Genomic DNA, 16,126 nt, shown 5'->3' on the forward strand with positions numbered 1-16,126 from the left:
GCAGAGGCTGCACAAGGCCCTTGAGGGCCATCAAGAGCACCGGGCTGAAATCTGCTTCTACCGAAAGGATGGTAAGGGGTAGTGGCCTGCCCTGCAGGCTTGCACAGATCCTGGGCCATACACAGAGTCTGCTTGGCACAATGGAAGACTGGATGCTGGCCCCATACTGCCACAAGCTGACTATGTGACCCTGAGGGCATCCCTGGTCCTCTCTAGGCCTTGCTTCTCCCATCGGGAAGGGAAGGAGTCTGACATAATCTCTGGGGTTCTTTCCATCTGTAAACCTTTGCCAAGCCCTTTGGTCATGCCCAGGAACCTTGGGTGATCAAAGGGAAGTGGTGCCATGGGCCGCTCCCCCTCCCCCTCCATCTCTTCACATCTACAGGCTCGGCCTTTTGGTGCCTCTTGGACATGATGCCAATCAAGAATGAGATGGGAGAAGTCGTGCTTTTCCTCTTTTCCTTCAAGGACATCACTCAGAGTGGAGGCCCAGGACTTGGCTCCCCAGGAGGCCATGGGGACAGTAATCATGGTAACTGCAGGTCTGGGAAGGAGGCATGAATGGTCAGAGGTCCTTGCTGAGGGTCACACAAGACATCTCCCTATCTGGCTTCATGGGAGGTGCCCCCACTTATCTCTGCACCCTTCTTTCCAACAGAAAACTCCCTTGGCAGGAGGGGAGCCGGCTCGAGACTTCGATCTGCCAGGAGGCAAAGCCGCACTGTCCTACACCGCCTGGCTGGCCACTTTGGCCGCCGGCGCCAGGGAGGCATGAAAACCAATAATGTGAGTCCCAACATCTCCATCCCAACCTCTCCCAGCTGTGATTCTGAGGCATCCTTGCTAATGTCTCCCTGTCTCTCTGATATCCCTCCAGTAGACTTATCCCTCTGTCCACGCATTTCTCATGTACGACTTTCTGCTGTGTCCCATGTGCTCTCACATCTTCCAACCCCATCTCCCTTGCTTCCTTATGATTGATATTACTTAACTCTGACGATGTCATAAGGGCAGGGATCTAGGATCAAATATATTAGCTACCTCTGAGTGACAGTGTTATCTCACGACGGTAGGGGTGAAATCACAAATTGTGATTCTAGGGAGAGAGCCCCCATTGGGGTCCTGGTATCTAGCCCTAGGACCCTGATAAAGCCACGGGATTGATTCTCCCATCCTCTGTGTAGTTTGTGAGGGCAACAGGGGATGAGATGTGCTGTGTCAGCCTCCCTTCATCTCTGGGATATCCTTATCCTCCACAGGGACCCTAGATTCCAAGTGAAACTTGAGGGAGAAGTTAATGACCCCTAGGGAGGTCCAAAGCATGTGTCTGACTTGTCATAATCTCCTTCTCAAGCAGGGTGAAGGTTAAGCCTTATAAATAACCGCCACAAAACATGATTGATCCAAAGGGCCCCAAGCTGTAGGTTGGCAGAGGAAGGAAGTGTAAGGTGCCGGCCCCTGAATCCCTCTCCCACACCTTCCATCTCCTCTCGTGATCATGCCTGGAGCACCCACTCCCCCCTGCCCCCTCCCCTGCCTCTTCCTTCCCTAAGCTTTGGCTCCCCTTTCCCTTAAATGTCCCCAACCGCCACCCCTCTCCCCCTAGAACGTGTTTGAGCCAAAGCCATCAGTGCCTGAGTACAAGGTGGCCTCCGTGGGGGGGTCCCGCTGCCTCCTCCTCCACTACAGCGTCCCCAAGGCTGTGTGGGACGGCCTCATCCTCCTCGCCACCTTCTACGTCGCGATTACCGTCCCCTACAATGTCTGCTTCTTGGGCGACGACGACACCCCCATCACTTCCCGACACACCCTTGTCAGCGACATCGCCGTGGAGATGCTCTTCATCCTGGGTCAGATCCTCTGCCCTGCATACCCTGGCGGGTGGGCTGGGGAAACCCACACATCTAAGCTTTGCTCCATCCTGAGCCTGCAGGACCCTGGTATTCAGAGCCCAACCTTTTCTGGGTCTTTAAGTCCTAATGGTCCATATGCCCTGAGTCCTGAACCCTTCAGCCATTAGACCACTCCTCCCTGAAGAGCAGCCAGAAGCCCAATCTGCCTTCCCCATTTCTGCCTCCATTTCCATTCTGGGACTTGGGCTTATTCCCAGCTTACTCAAAGCCCCTTAGTAACAACCTCTTGTACCCCCAGATATCATCCTGAACTTCCGCACCACCTATGTGTCCCAGTCCGGCCAGGTGGTCTCTGCTCCTCGTTCCATTGGTCTTCACTACCTGGCCACCTGGTTCTTTGTTGACCTTATTGCTGCTCTGCCATTTGACCTGCTTTATGTCTTCAACATCACCGTGGTGAGTGACCCCTGTCCCACCTTGCCGCCCAGCCTCCCAAATTCAGCACAGCATCTCCCACTAAGGGACCGACTCCAACCAAGACTCAGCCCTACCCATCCGTCCAGCTGCAAATAGTTGTCAGGCACCTGCTGTGGGCCAAGGCCCGTGCTAGCTGCTCAGAAGGAGCTGGGAGGGTCTGTGCTCTCAGGGAGCTCAGCTCACAATCACTGAGGGAAGCTGAGACAAATGAAAAGCTAACTAGGGCTACCAGGGCGGCGTTGGTCTGATGCCAAATGAGTGGTACTTTTCACATTTTTATTTAACAAACAACTGATGAGCATTTAGCTGTCTGCAAAGCACTGTGTGGAGCATGGTCACTGTGCGGAAAAGGGACAAGGATTCAGCCTCCAGGCAGCTAAGCTGGTGAGGGGGCAGGACTGTTGGAGGGGACAGCAGGAACAGAAGAGGTGAATGGAGAGGAAGACGCGGCCCAGGTATTGCTGGGGGCTGGGCATGGAGCTAGCTGATCCTGGAGTTCCAGGCAGGAAAGTGGGCATGCGTGAAAGTGATCTGATGCTCTGAAATCTAGCCAGCACCTGGGAGTCCAAAGCACTCCAGCTGGAAAAAAAGGCTCAGGTGATCTGGGGAGGGTTCCTGCGGGAGATAGATCAGGGCTAGACCTTAGACAGAGAGCAGGATTTGGCTGGCAGGGGATGGGGAGAGAGCATCTGGGGGGAACATAGTAAGCCAAGACAAGGAGGTAGAGGCGGTGGGGTGGGTTGGACGCAGAGAGTGCCAGGACCTGGGTCCTCCCTTCTCCCCGGGGACTGCCTGGAGGTACCCTGGGTGGTCAGCTCTGCACTCAGCCGGTAGATCGTAGGTGCTCTCAAGTCCAGGGTGAGGGAGTTCCACCCTGTGTCCCCAGACTCCCTTGGCTGTTGGGTGGGGAGGTGGAAAGCAGTTTCCCTGTGCGCTCCTCTCTCTGCCACACTCAGCTATAGCAGGAAACCACCTACACGCAGCCGGATTTAACTAGCCGCCAACGGGCTGTGGGCCTCTTCTCCTGGCTGTGTACACGTGTGTGCACGCTCCCACACACGTGCATGTGTGTGTGTCTGCCCTGGGACTCCGGCCACTCGGAGCAGAGCAACCCACCCCTCTAGGAGCGCACTCTCCCATCCCATGCCCACGAGGCTGTGTCAGCGGGCAAACAACTGTCCCTGGGGAGTGGGAGAGCGGCAGATGGGCTCCTGTTCCTCTTCCCCGGCAGTCCCCCTCCTCTGGTACCTTCAGGAACACTTTTCACGTACTGAGTCCTTTCTCGCACATCATCTCATAGGTGTCTCCCAGTAACCCCTCAGGGCAGATTCTCTTTTTCAGAGGTAGACACAAAGGCTCAGGGAGGTTAAGCAGCTTGCCACAGGTCACACAGCTAGCAGTAGCAGGCAGGAGACTGGAACCAGGTCTATTCCTTGTTCCATGACACCGCCCCACTTCCCAGGAACACAAGGCCCCCGAGTGGATGATGTAGCATAAGGGGAGATCAGGAGCAGTGCTGGGCTGGGGGGAGGTAGGGCAAAGAGAGAGGATGCGTGGGCAGAGCTGTGCACTGGAAGGAACCGAGCCGGGACACAAGCAAAAGGAGACGAGGGCCCCAGGAGAGTGAGGCACAGGGCCTGGTGACTAGATGCAGCCCTGAAGGATTCAAGTCTGGAGGCAGAAGCTCTGGGAGCTGGGGGCAGGCGTTAAGCCCTGGAGACGGTCCATGTGGGGGAAGCAGGGCCACCTCCTTCCCAGCTCCTTCACCTAAAATTAGAGAAAAGGACAGGAGGTGGCTCAGGAGCCGGGTAGGGCCAAGACTATGGGGGACGTTGCTAGAGGCTTCTGGAAGGGCCTTCATACTAAGTTCCCCAGGTGCTGCCCTAGAGCCCCCAGCCCTTACTTCCAGGTTGCCCCCACCCAGAGTAGATGCTCCTCATCTCTAAAATTTGAAGGGCTAATTGAAGTGAAGACAGTTATAGTGGTAATATTGGTAACACTTACAAGCTGCTTACTAGTGCCACGAGTAATCATCCCCCGACCCAGCCCCACAAGGACTAAGGCCTCAAAGCCCAAAGCCAAGGCTCCCTCAATTCCTGGTCTCCTTTCCTCAACATTCCAGCATGCCCCTCTCATTTGCAGCTGACCCAGCCTGGGAACAGCCCCTAACCTTCCCCGGTCCCCAGGACACTGCCTGTTCCCACTCTCCCTTGCTTCTCTGTGTCTCAAGGGATGGCTCCCTTCACAGATGCTGGCATCACCAACAACCAGCTCTTGTCCACAGCTGATTGCGCCTAGGACTCCGGGGGTGTCCTGCAGGGCCCAGAGCTCATTCCCTACCTCTGACCAGGACTTGCTTTTTCACCAGCCCATGCATGGTGCTAGAGGCAGCACAGCACAAAATGGACTTGGGTAGCCGCTCAGATGGCAGTCCTAGCTCCATCATTTCCTTGGTGTATGACCTTAAGCAAATCACTAGCTTCTCTGAGCCTTAGTTTACTCATCTGCAAACTGGGAACGATGATGATAATCGAACTGAAGGCACGAGTTTTTCATGAGGATTATAAACACTTAGCCCAGTGCCTGACACATACGGCAAGTACGTATATAAGTACGCACATAGTTATGTATTAGCCTTTTTTTTTTTTAAAGATTTTATTTATTTATTTGACGGACCGAGATCACAAGTAGGCAGAGAGGCAGACAGAGAGAGAGGAGGAAGCAGGCTCCCTGCTGAGCAGAGAGCCCGATGCGGGGCTCGATCCCAGCACCCTGGGATCATGACCTGAACTGAAGGCAGAGGCTTAAAACCACTGAGCCACCCAGGCACCCCTGTATTAGCCTTTATGAGCTTTAGTATTACTCTCTCCCCTCTGCATTCCCTGGCCACTTTCTCAGGACAGCAGGGCCGTTTTTCCTGCTGCAGCTTCCCCTGGTTCCAGGGCATCTGGTGACAAGGCGCTGGGAGGGGCCGTGGGGAGCTCTGAGGAGGTGTGCCTGCTGACAGCCTCCCCCGCCACACTCCCGCAGACTTCGCTGGTGCACCTGCTGAAGACCGTGCGGCTGCTGCGGCTGCTGCGGCTGCTGCAGAAGCTGGAGCGTTACTCCCAGTGCAGCGCGGTGGTGCTCACCCTGCTCATGTCTGTCTTCGCGCTCCTCGCCCACTGGATGGCCTGCGTCTGGTACGTCATCGGGCGCCGGGAGATGGAGGCCAATGACCCGCTGCTTTGGGACATCGGTGAGCCGCCGACCCCAGGCTTCCACGGATACCCATCCGCCAGCCCTGTCCACACAGGCCCCCGAGCTGATGCCTCCCCCTGCACCACACCCACCACTCCACAGTCTACCTTCCATGCAACAAACGTGCATGGAGCTCCTTCCAGGTCGGGCGTGGAAGTACCTGAGTTGAAGACCAAGGGTCTTGGGCTGACCTCACAGCCTACTGGCAGGGGAGCCGGGCCAGTGACAGGCAATCAAAAGAGTACTGGAAACACTCTGATGGTGGGGAGGGCGTTTGGGGCAGAGGGAGCAATGCCCTGCCTGGACCCTTTCAGTAGCTCTGCGCTGCCCTCAAAATCAAGTCCACACTTGGCCCGCACCTGTGCAGCCCTGCAGCCTTCTCTCTCCCCACCTGGCCTCCCCTTCTCCCCTGCGCCCTGTGCCGCAGCCACGCTGGCCTCCTTCCAGCACGCAGATGTACTGCTTTCTCACAATGGCCTTGAACAGTGTTTTCCTCTCGGGAACCCTCTCCCTCCCTTCTTCCCCTAGGTGACTTTTCTAGTCCTTGCAATCCCCACTAAAATGCTCTGTCCTAATGGAGCCCTTTAAGAACCATAACGCCCACCCCCGACTAGTCCCCGCAACTGGGTTGGCTCTCCCCAACCCATTATGCCCTATTCTTCCTTTTTAGTAGCTCACTGCCCATCTGCAATTTATTTCATGTGTCTCTCCCCTCCAGACTGTAAGTTCCACCAGGGCAGGGAGAATGTCTGGCAGGTCAGATGCCAGCACCCTGCACCCAAGGGGTGCTCAGTAGACTACTCGAGAGTCCTCCCTCAAACGGTCAGCAGCTTAACCCTGCTTTCTGCAACTGTAACCAGCTCACTGTGGGGAGTCCCAGGCCCAGGCTGCTCCTCACATTTCCTGTGCCTGTGGGTGCAAACCTCCCCTCGCCTCTGTAAATACTTGCCCAAGGTCAAGCACAGGCAGCTCAGGGAAAGCCAGCTCTCCGCTGGCCTGGGCAGCTGCTCAGGGAAAGCCAGCTCTCTGCTGGCCAGGGCAGCTGCTCCTTGCCTCCCTCCACCCCCCAGGCTGGTTGCACGAGCTGGGCAAGCGGCTGGAGGAGCCCTACGTCAATGGCTCGGCCGGCGGCCCCTCGCGGCGCAGCGCCTACATCGCTGCCCTCTACTTCACGCTGAGCAGCCTCACCAGCGTGGGCTTCGGCAACGTGTGCGCCAACACCGACGCCGAGAAGATCTTCTCCATCTGCACCATGCTCATAGGCGGTGAGGCCGGGCCTGCCAAGCCCCAGGGTGGCCCTGCTAAGCCCCGCGTGCAGATGGGGAAACGGGCTCAGAGAAGGCAAGATGTCCACCCACGTCCAGACAGTCATGTATTCATTCATTTATAGCCGTTTCCTCAGCATCTACTACATGCTGGCCCCTGGGGTGGGAGGGACGCAGGGGCATGCCACAAAACAGGTGTAGCCTCTTGCGAAGAGGGTGGGAAACCCAAGTCATGACCTAGTTGGGGGGAGGGGGCAGGAGAGGAGCCTCAGGTCTGGCCCCTCCCTGCCCCCACCCAAGCCCACTGGCTCTCCTGCCCCTCCTTCTCCGGGAACCCAGATCCGTTGAGGGCAGGGTGGGTTTGGGGGTGCGGGAGGAGGCTGTAGGGGGCGGCGTCCCTCACGGGCTGCCCGCTGCCGCCGCTGCAGCACTGATGCACGCCGTGGTGTTCGGGAACGTGACGGCCATCATCCAGCGCATGTACTCGCGCCGCTCGCTCTACCACAGCCGCATGAAGGACCTCAAGGACTTCATCCGCGTGCACCGCCTGCCGCGGCCGCTCAAGCAGCGCATGCTCGAGTCCTTCCAGACCACGTGGGCCGTCAACAGCGGCATTGACGCCAACGAGGTAGTGCGCCGGGATCCCGCGGTGGGGGCCCACAGGGTCCTGGGAGGCGGGGGGGGGGGGGCGGGTCGCGGGGGCGCGCACCCACCAAATCCACATCCCTCTCCCTTTGCAATAGAAGCACAGGAGCTGAAAGGGAGCTCAGGCCTCAGCTAATACCATCCGTCCCCCGACCCCAGCCCGCATTTCCTGAGCACTTGCTTTGGGCCAGCCTCTGTGCGGGACCGGAGAGCTCAGGAATCATGACACTCAGCCCTTGTCCTCAGGGAGACACCGGTTGGGGGAGGGAGGCAGACAGGTAAAAATAATAACAACAACAACACAGTGATTAGCACTCTGCTGGAGGGATGGTGGTTCCAATGAGGGGACATTGTGTCTGGACCCCCACGAGTCAGGGAAGGTGGCACAGAATACGGGACGTTGTGAAAGGCAAGAAGGAAATCAGCAGAGGCCATTCCAGGCAGAAAGAGCATTAGGAACCCAGGTCCGGAAACGACACAAAAGAGCAGGGCGAGTTCAGGGAACTGAAAGTCTTTCACAGAGCCTTCCGAATGGGTGTGTGAGTGCTGTGGAGGGAGGAGGGAAACAGGAATGTAGAAGACAGGGCTGGGGAGGCAGGCCCACCCAGCTCATAGGTGGTCTTGAATTTAGATTTTATCCTGCAAAACTTTGAGGCTGGTGAGTGGCCTGGGGCTCTAGGAGGTGTTTCTGAGACTTGGAGCCATGGAACCTGGTGATCAGCTGGTGGCAGGAGAGGAGCTCAGAATGAGGCTGAGGTTCCTGATTTGGGCAGAGGGGTGTGATGGAGGCATGGCAGGAGGAAGGCTGGACTTAGGGGTGGAAACGACCAGGATGAGGGTGTGGTGCTTGTGGGAGATCCAGGTGGAGGCTGCTCCATAGACAGGTGAAAACACAGGTCTAGACCCGTATGCAGGGCTCCGGGCTCACCAGGAGTAGGGAAGTCATGAAGCTGGTTGCCATGGTGCAGGAGGAATGTGGAAAATTAGTAGAAGAGCCTGGGGAGGAAATGGAGACAAGAGGGAGAGGTCAGCAAGCCAGAGTGACCTACGGGGGCTCCGTAAGATGAGGATGGATCTGTGAACATTAAGTTTGATTCTCTGAAGGTCATTGGTAATGTTTAAGGCCTACGGTAAGCTTGCATCTTTACAGATGATGATACGGAGGCCCAGAGAGAGAAAATGGATTGCCCAAGCTCCACAGGGATGTAGGGCAGAGCTGACTGCTAGTTTCCCGACTCCTGGCTGAAAGGTTGACCCACCAGGACTGGTCCTTGTGTGGGGCTGAGCGACCACACAATAAGTGTGTCTGCATGTAGTCATGTAGTCATAGGCAGTGGACAGACAGGAAGAGACCTAGTCTCTGCTCCAGAACTTGGGTCAGGAGGTCCACACACAAGCAAAAGTGAGGTCTTCCTGAAGGTCAGAAATGGGTCACCTCGAAGCAAAGGGCACATTGGAGCTCTCCCCTGGGAGACAGCTCAGGACATTTGTAGAACTCAAGTAGCAGCCATAGGGGGATGGCCAGAATGACCTATGCCCCTTATGCAGTTACTGCGTGACTTCCCAGACGAGCTGAGAGCTGACATCGCTATGCACCTGAACCGGGAGATCCTGCAGCTGCCACTGTTCGGAGCAGCGAGCAGGGGCTGCCTGCGGGCCCTCTCCCTGCACATCAAGACCTCATTCTGCGCCCCAGGCGAGTACCTGTTGCGCCGTGGGGATGCCCTGCAGGCCCACTACTACGTCTGCTCCGGCTCACTCGAGGTGCTTCGAGACAACATGGTGCTGGCCATCCTGGGTGAGGATCCCACCACCACCTATGACCTACCCTAGAACCTTGCCCTAGAGGCCTTGGGTGTGGCTGGGAATCTAGGGACTGGGCTACCGCCAGTGCATATGTGGAATTCCTGCTGAGGAGTCCTCTTTCCTGGTCCCTTCCTCCTACTACCATCCCTTTTGACCATACCCTCGGATTCTCCCCTACTCCCACTGGCCATCAACCCATCAACCCTCCCCCAGTGACTCTTCCCCATCTCAGTTGGTCCTTTCCCACTGCACCATCTCCCAACTCTACTGACCCTTCTCATGGACCCTCAACTCCATTGACCTTTACCCTTTAACTGACCTCTCTGGCCATTCTTTACTGATCATCCAGTTCCATTGATAACACTGACAGCCCCCACTGACTGTCTCCCAACTTTACCCGTCATTCTCCACTGACTTTTCCCACCTCCATTGGTTATTTCCACCAGTCTTATTGATTGATCCATCTTTGACCACCCTTCCAACACACTGACCATCCGTCAAATCCATTGAGCATCTTCCACTGATATCCTCTTGATCCCTCTCCCCCAGCTGACTGTCCCCATCCCTTACCCACAGGGAAGGGGGACCTGATTGGGGCAGATATCCCTGAGCCGGGGCAGGAGCCTGGGTCAGGGGCAGGCCCAGGCTACGTGCTGAAGACCAGCGCTGACGTGAAGGCACTGACCTACTGTGGCCTGCAGCAGCTGAGCAGCCGAGGGCTGGCTGAGGTCCTGAGGCTCTATCCTGAGTATGGGGCTGCCTTCCGGGCTGGCCTGCCCCGGGACCTCACCTTCAACCTGCGCCAGGGCTCTGACACCAATGTATGTAGACCCCCTATGGCTTCCATCTCCTCCGAGGTCCCCTCCTTCAGAGCAGACCTCCCCATGCATCTCCTTCCATCCTGAGAAAATCCTTCCTCAATCCCAGGCACCCCTTTCCCTTGTCCCTTCCATGCTTAACATATTCCACGCCCACCTGACCCTTCTCCATTGGCCATCGCCCAATCCCATGGACCATCTCTCACCGCTTCTACTTCCAACCCTTCCGATCCATCATCTCCTGTTGGCTCCCCTCCCCCGCACCCATCCTCACTCCAGACTCCTCAGAGGGCCCTCGCTTTGGGAGCAGACCCCTTGTGGGCTCCTCCTCTGTCAAGTCCCTCTCTGAGCTGGCATATCATCCACCCCCCTCCCCCGGTTTCCTCTTCTGCCCTCACCAGATACGTCCGGAGCCCATTTTGGCTTAGGCTCTGGGGCTTTGTCTTTCCCTGCTTTTCAGATTGACTTTGCCCCTCAGACGTCTCTGAGCTGGAGTTGGAGGGTATCTCTGACTCAGTTCCACAGAAAGGCCCCACATTCTCAGAGCCCACAGCACCGATGGGTAGGACTAGGAAGTGCTGCGGCAGGCGAGGGGGGAGGTGTCAGTCAGCTTGAACCCCCCCTGTGTCCCCGCAGGGCCTCAGCCGCTTTTCCCGGTCTCCTCGCCTCTCCCAGGTAACGCCACCTTCCTGGGTTGGGTTGAAGTTGTGTGGGGAGAGTCTGGGAGCTGGGGGCCCCTTCCCTTGGCTCCTTTGCTGCCCAGAGAAGGGAGGGGGATGGGAAGAGGCATCTGCCAGTGAAGGCTGTTGCTTAATGAAGGGGCCTATTGTTCACTGTCCTGACACCAGCTGCCCTCTGCCCACAGCCCCGCTCGGAAAGCCTTGGCTCCTCCTCAGACAAGACCCTGCCATCCATCACAGAGGCTGAGACCGGGGTGGAGTCTGGGGGTGGTTCTAGACCCCGCCGGCCCCTCCTGCTGCCCAACCTCAGCCCAGCACGACCCCGGGGCTCCCTGGTCAGCCTCTTGGGCGAGGAGCTGCCCCCATTCTCAACCCTTGTCTCCTCCCCTTCCCTGTCCCCAACCCCTTCCCCTGCCTTGGCTGGCCGGGGCCACAGCCCCTCTCCTCATGGCCCCCCCAGGGGCTCTGCTGCTTGGAAGCTCCCTCAGCTTCTCATTCCCCCACTGGGAACATTTGGACCTCCGGACCTCAGTCCCCGGTGAGATGCCAGCCTCCCCTGCCTTCCCCATACCCCTGCTGGCTTCCTGAACCTTCTCTGGGCTCTGTCCCCAGCATTCCAACTAGTGCTTGTCCAGTGCTCATCCTCTCTCTGCCTCATCTGTCCATCCGCCCTTCCTGATCCACCCACACTTGCAACCCCACCCTTTTTGACCTCGGCTCCTCTCCAGCTCCCTGGCACTGCTGTCCCCGGTTACCCTCTGCCTGCTCTGCTCTGGCCCTTGCCCTCTCCCCACGGGACTGATGATCACTGCCCCCCATCCCAGGATAGTGGATGGCATCGAGGACTCTGGCAGCACAGCGGAGGCCCCCACATTCCGGTTCAGCAGGAGGTCTGAGCACCCTAGGCCCTGCTCACAGGCCCCTCCTTCAGGTAAGGGCCAGCCATAGACTTCATGTCTCAGTCACCCGTTCTTCCGCCATCCACCCATCCCTTCATCCAGACCATTCCACGGGTAGTAAGGGTCGACCATGTGCTGGGCTCTGTGCTGGGCATACTCAGGTAAGCCAGACTTGCCCTACATCCTTAGTGAGCTCCCAGTCTGGTGGGGGACATAACTGTGTCCTCGGATAAACGATTCCAGAGCAGGGTGTTAAGTACCATGACTGAGGCAAGAGCAAGGCTCTGAGGTAGGAGAAAAGGGCATTCCCTAACCCTCCTTCTTAGAGGAGGGGACACTTGTGGTGGGTCTTAAAGGTTGGGTGGGAGTTTGAGAGGTGGAGCAAGGCCGTTGCTGGAAGGCGTAAAGGCCGGAGAGAAGAGCACGTAGTGTTTAGGTGCTAAATAGAAGCTTCTGGGTATAAAGCTGGGGCAGAGGTGGGGGAAGGCTAGGGAAGTTACAGGGCCTTGTAACCAGCCTGAAGAGTCTGGATTTTCCATCATTCTGAGCCCAGAGCTCACTTTTCCCTTGTTCTCTGCCCGCCCAGCCCAGGCTATAGACTCCTGTTTCCCACACTCGCCCTGCATTCCTTTACCCTTTTCTGCCTGCAGGGACCAGGCCCAGCCAGGAACTGGCCACAGAGGCTGAGGAGATGAAGGAAAAGGTCTGCAGGCTGAACCAGGAGGTGGGTTGGGGCTGGTTCATCCTCTTTGACCTTGGAAAATATCATCTTGGGAGAATTGCCTCATAGAAGAACATTTCAGGGCTTAAACCTAGAGTCCTGAGTTCACATATTTACAGTAGCTGGATGACCTTGGGCAAGTCCCATAATGACCCTGTACTTCAATTTCCTTGTCAAAATATGGGGAGAAGAACCTGTTTTTGCCAGAGTGGTTGAGGATGAGATAAGAGTGGACCCGTGCCCAGCTAGTCCCTGGTCCACTGTGAGCCCTCATTGACCGCTGCTTCCCTTTCTTCCCAGCTGCTTCAGGCCTTCCCTCCTTCCACGACCTTGGCATCCTCTCCTTTAGGGACCTGCCCCCTACCAAGTCCCTTTCCTACTCCAGCCCTGGGAAGCGGATGCTCAGCAAACCTAGGGGGCAGAGGATGGGGAAGCAGAGAGGCCTTCAGCCCTAGGGGAGCTTAATGTCTGAACCCTGGTCAGGAAGAGCCCAGATCTTGTACAGCAAGGCTCTGCCTCTGCCTGCTCCCTGGGGATCTCTGAGCTATCACCAGGGCACTGCCAGGCCCAACCCTTTGGGAGTGGGCCTTCCCTGGGTTCTGGTAAACATCGCAGGCATCCCAGGAGGGCAGCCCCTGGGCTGGGCGGGCCCTAGGTTGGGGGCGGGACCAGGGCCTGGTTTGGCCACCTGGAGGGCCAGTCCTGCTTGGGTCACAGTGGTTCCCACACTTGAGTGTCTGTCAGCACTCATAAGATGTGGACTCCTGCACCTCACCCAATTCAGAGTATCCGGGGTAGGGCCCAGGAATCTGCATTTCGACAAATTTCTCAGTTGATTCTGTACTCCCTGAATAGACTAGCAAAGCACTGAATAGACACACTTGGGCATGTGTGCTGGGATAGCCCGAGACTAAGCTTGTGTCTGTCACCTCCAGCTTCGTGGCCTCTTCGAGGCCTGCTTTTCTGCCTCTTGTAAAAGTTAGGGGGAGGGACGGTTGTTGGAATAGCCACTGTTCCAAATCCTGGAAAGCATCTGAGTGTTTTCATCTCGACAAAGAGAACCCCTGCCCTGCCTTTTTCTTGGGGTGGCTGTGAACAGAAGGGGCTGGGAAAGTTTTGTAAACTGTTGGGGGAGTGTGTATCTAGGAGAGTAGTGGTTGTTGTGACACCTGGGGAACCACTGGTTATGTTCCAACAGATCTCCCGTCTCAACCAGGAAGTGTCTCAGCTGAGCCGGGAGCTTCGACACATTATGGGCCTGCTACAGGCCAGGCTGGGTCCCCCAGGCCACCCAGTAGCCTCAGCTCGGCCCCCAGACCCACCTGGTCCCCAGCCGAGGCCTCCGTGCATTTCTCCATGTCTATCTGGACCACCACCTAGCCTCCAGGATACTACTCTCGCTGAGGTCCACTGCCCGGCCAGTGCGGGGACAACAGAGATGGGAGCCACCCTTCCCAACCTGAGACCCTCCACGCTGTCCCCCTACCCCTCAGAGCCTGAGTCTCTGGGACCCTCCCCAGTGCCAGAGGCCTCACCTCTGACCCCACGCCTCATGCGACAGAGCTTTCGGTCCAGGCCAGACACGTTCCACTGACCCAGGCCCTAGGCCCAGGCCTGTCTGGGGTGGGCACTACTGCCTGCCCTCCAGGGAGGGGCTGGGCCCCTTGGCCTCCTGCCTTGGGTCAGCAGCCACCAGCTGGTCTGGTTGGCTCTGCATTCTCTGGACTTTTTTACAAAGCCTGGTCACTTCTGACCCTGTTCCCTTTTCCAAACCTTCCCCTGTCCTTCCCCTCTGTGAGGGGAGCCACCTGAGGCTGTGGAACCCAACAGGCATGAGACGGAATGCAGTGCCGATTAGGCCAGCAGATGACATGTCCTGCTTTCTCCCCAGGACCCGGAGGCAGGTAGATATGGGGGAGCATCTGGGGCTGAGGGAGGGTCCCCCATCCAGCACGGGAAGTGAAGGCTGAGGCAAGAGCTGGCTGGATCTTGGTGTCTAAGGCAAGAGGGACAGATTGCAGATTTCACTGCAGAGATAGCTTTGTGATATCGGGAGGGCTTCTGTCCCAGCCCCCCAGCCCCCTGGGCCCTGCTGGAGACCTTGGAAGCAATGTCACCTTGAGAGAGATAGGTCTAGATGGCCGACATCTAAGCAACCCAAGACTCCTTAGACCTCCCACTAGCAGCCAAGGCTGGAGGAGCCCACCTCATCCCTCAGCCCACACAGGAAACAAACGATGACCCTCAGATACGTATTCTTCAGTCCTCGTTGGTTATTACTTTCTTTAATAATATGAATGAGTTGCCGGAGAGTTCACATAAATATCTGGATAATCCAGCTTCTCTAAAAAAAACATGGGGAGTTCTGGCAGTCCTGGGCCAACATTCCACCTGGCAACAATCAACGTGGTGTTGAGTGGCCACCTTCGTCTGGGGCCACTTGAGGTCATCTCCTGACACCGAGCTAGCTTCCCTCATTTGAATTCTTTGGTCTGTGTAGGTATATTTGGGTTTGCAGTTCCTGCCTTAGAGTTTCCTCCCAGGTTCCTCTGCTCCAGAGGGAGCTTTATGGGCCCAGCAGTGTCTGTTTCTACGCCTGGGCCTGTCAACATCTCCGTTTCTGTCTTTCTGCAGGCTGTCACTGAAGGTGGTCTCTTCTGTTGCCAGCAACTTCAAACAGTCCCCACAGCACTCTTTATCCCTCCCCCTGCACCAGAGCTCAGCCAAGCCTGTTCTTCCCACATCCAACACGGTCTCGCCCAGGACCCTGACTTCTCACATACCCACCCTGGTCCCCAACTCTCCTTTACCACCCAACACCCAGGGCTGACTTTTGGATAGGAAATAAATGCTTTATTTTTGTAGTTGTTGGCTGTGGATGTTTCTGGGGGTTGGTCTGAGAGCCCCAGGGCTTTGGAGGAGCCTACAGGGCAGTCACTCCCCACCACACCCCAGGGCCCAGTTGCTGTCTCTAGGAAGGGCAAAGGCGCCAAGCAATCCACTTGGCACCACATTCACGCCACCAGAGGCCCCAGAGGTGAGGCAGAAACCTTAATGAGTCACTATGGGCCGTTTACACCCCCTCCTCCCCCTACCCATCACAGTCTCAGATTCAGACACAGTATGTGAGAGGGACAGAGTCCCAGCTCAGGTCCACCTCCAGCCCTGGAAAAGGAGCCCATGGGATGCCCCACAGATCCTGTATAATTGATCCTGTACCTGTTGCAGGAAAGGTACAGCAGGGGCTGGGGGAAAAGCTTGTCACCAGCTCAGAACCTGCCAGGAATTCCACTCTGCCTTCCTCTCCTTTGCTCTCCTAAGCCTTTCTTCCATCTTAGCTTTCGCTTCTCAGATGATCACTGCAGGGGTGCAGGGGTGCAGGGGTGGGGAGATGGGGGTTACAGATATTGTTAGAAAGAAGCACCCTGGTGACCAGATGGATCCAGGTGTGGGCAGGCTGTCCCAGACAGGTTGATTCTCCAGCTCAGGCTCCAAGTATGATTGGTGTTACCAAGTGTCCCAGGAACAACGCCAACAGCACTGAGGGCCTGAGCTTTGATTCCATACAGGTTTTGAGGAGTGTTCCTGGGAGTGGGACGCCAAAGCAGAGGAGATACCGGCCTGTGTTGGGGGATGGGGGTGGGCGGAGACAGAAGTGGCCCTAATGCATATTGAGGGAAGGAAAAAAATAGAAAAATAGAAATAGTCCTGATCCATATGGA

At 56.9% G+C, this 16,126-nt stretch overlaps 1 protein-coding gene across 1 annotated transcript; it reads left to right on the forward strand.

The window, feature by feature from the left end:
* Positions 1-13,863, forward strand: KCNH4 (potassium voltage-gated channel subfamily H member 4). The gene is made up of 14 exons (XM_044247914.1): positions 1-71; positions 386-532; positions 659-786; positions 1,607-1,850; positions 2,152-2,309; positions 5,361-5,568; positions 6,641-6,835; positions 7,264-7,463; positions 9,029-9,278; positions 9,863-10,107; positions 10,741-10,779; positions 10,970-11,322; positions 11,609-11,715; positions 13,603-13,863. Exons 2-14 carry the CDS (start codon positions 412-414, stop codon positions 13,782-13,784), a joined length of 2,430 nt encoding a protein of 809 aa, XP_044103849.1. The 5' UTR covers positions 1-71; positions 386-411; the 3' UTR covers positions 13,785-13,863.
* Positions 13,864-16,126: the final 2,263 nt, after the last annotated feature.

The sequence above is a fragment of the Neovison vison genome, chromosome 5 (genome assembly GCF_020171115.1).
Source record: "Neovison vison isolate M4711 chromosome 5, ASM_NN_V1, whole genome shotgun sequence".
NCBI lineage: Eukaryota > Metazoa > Chordata > Mammalia > Carnivora > Mustelidae > Neogale > Neogale vison.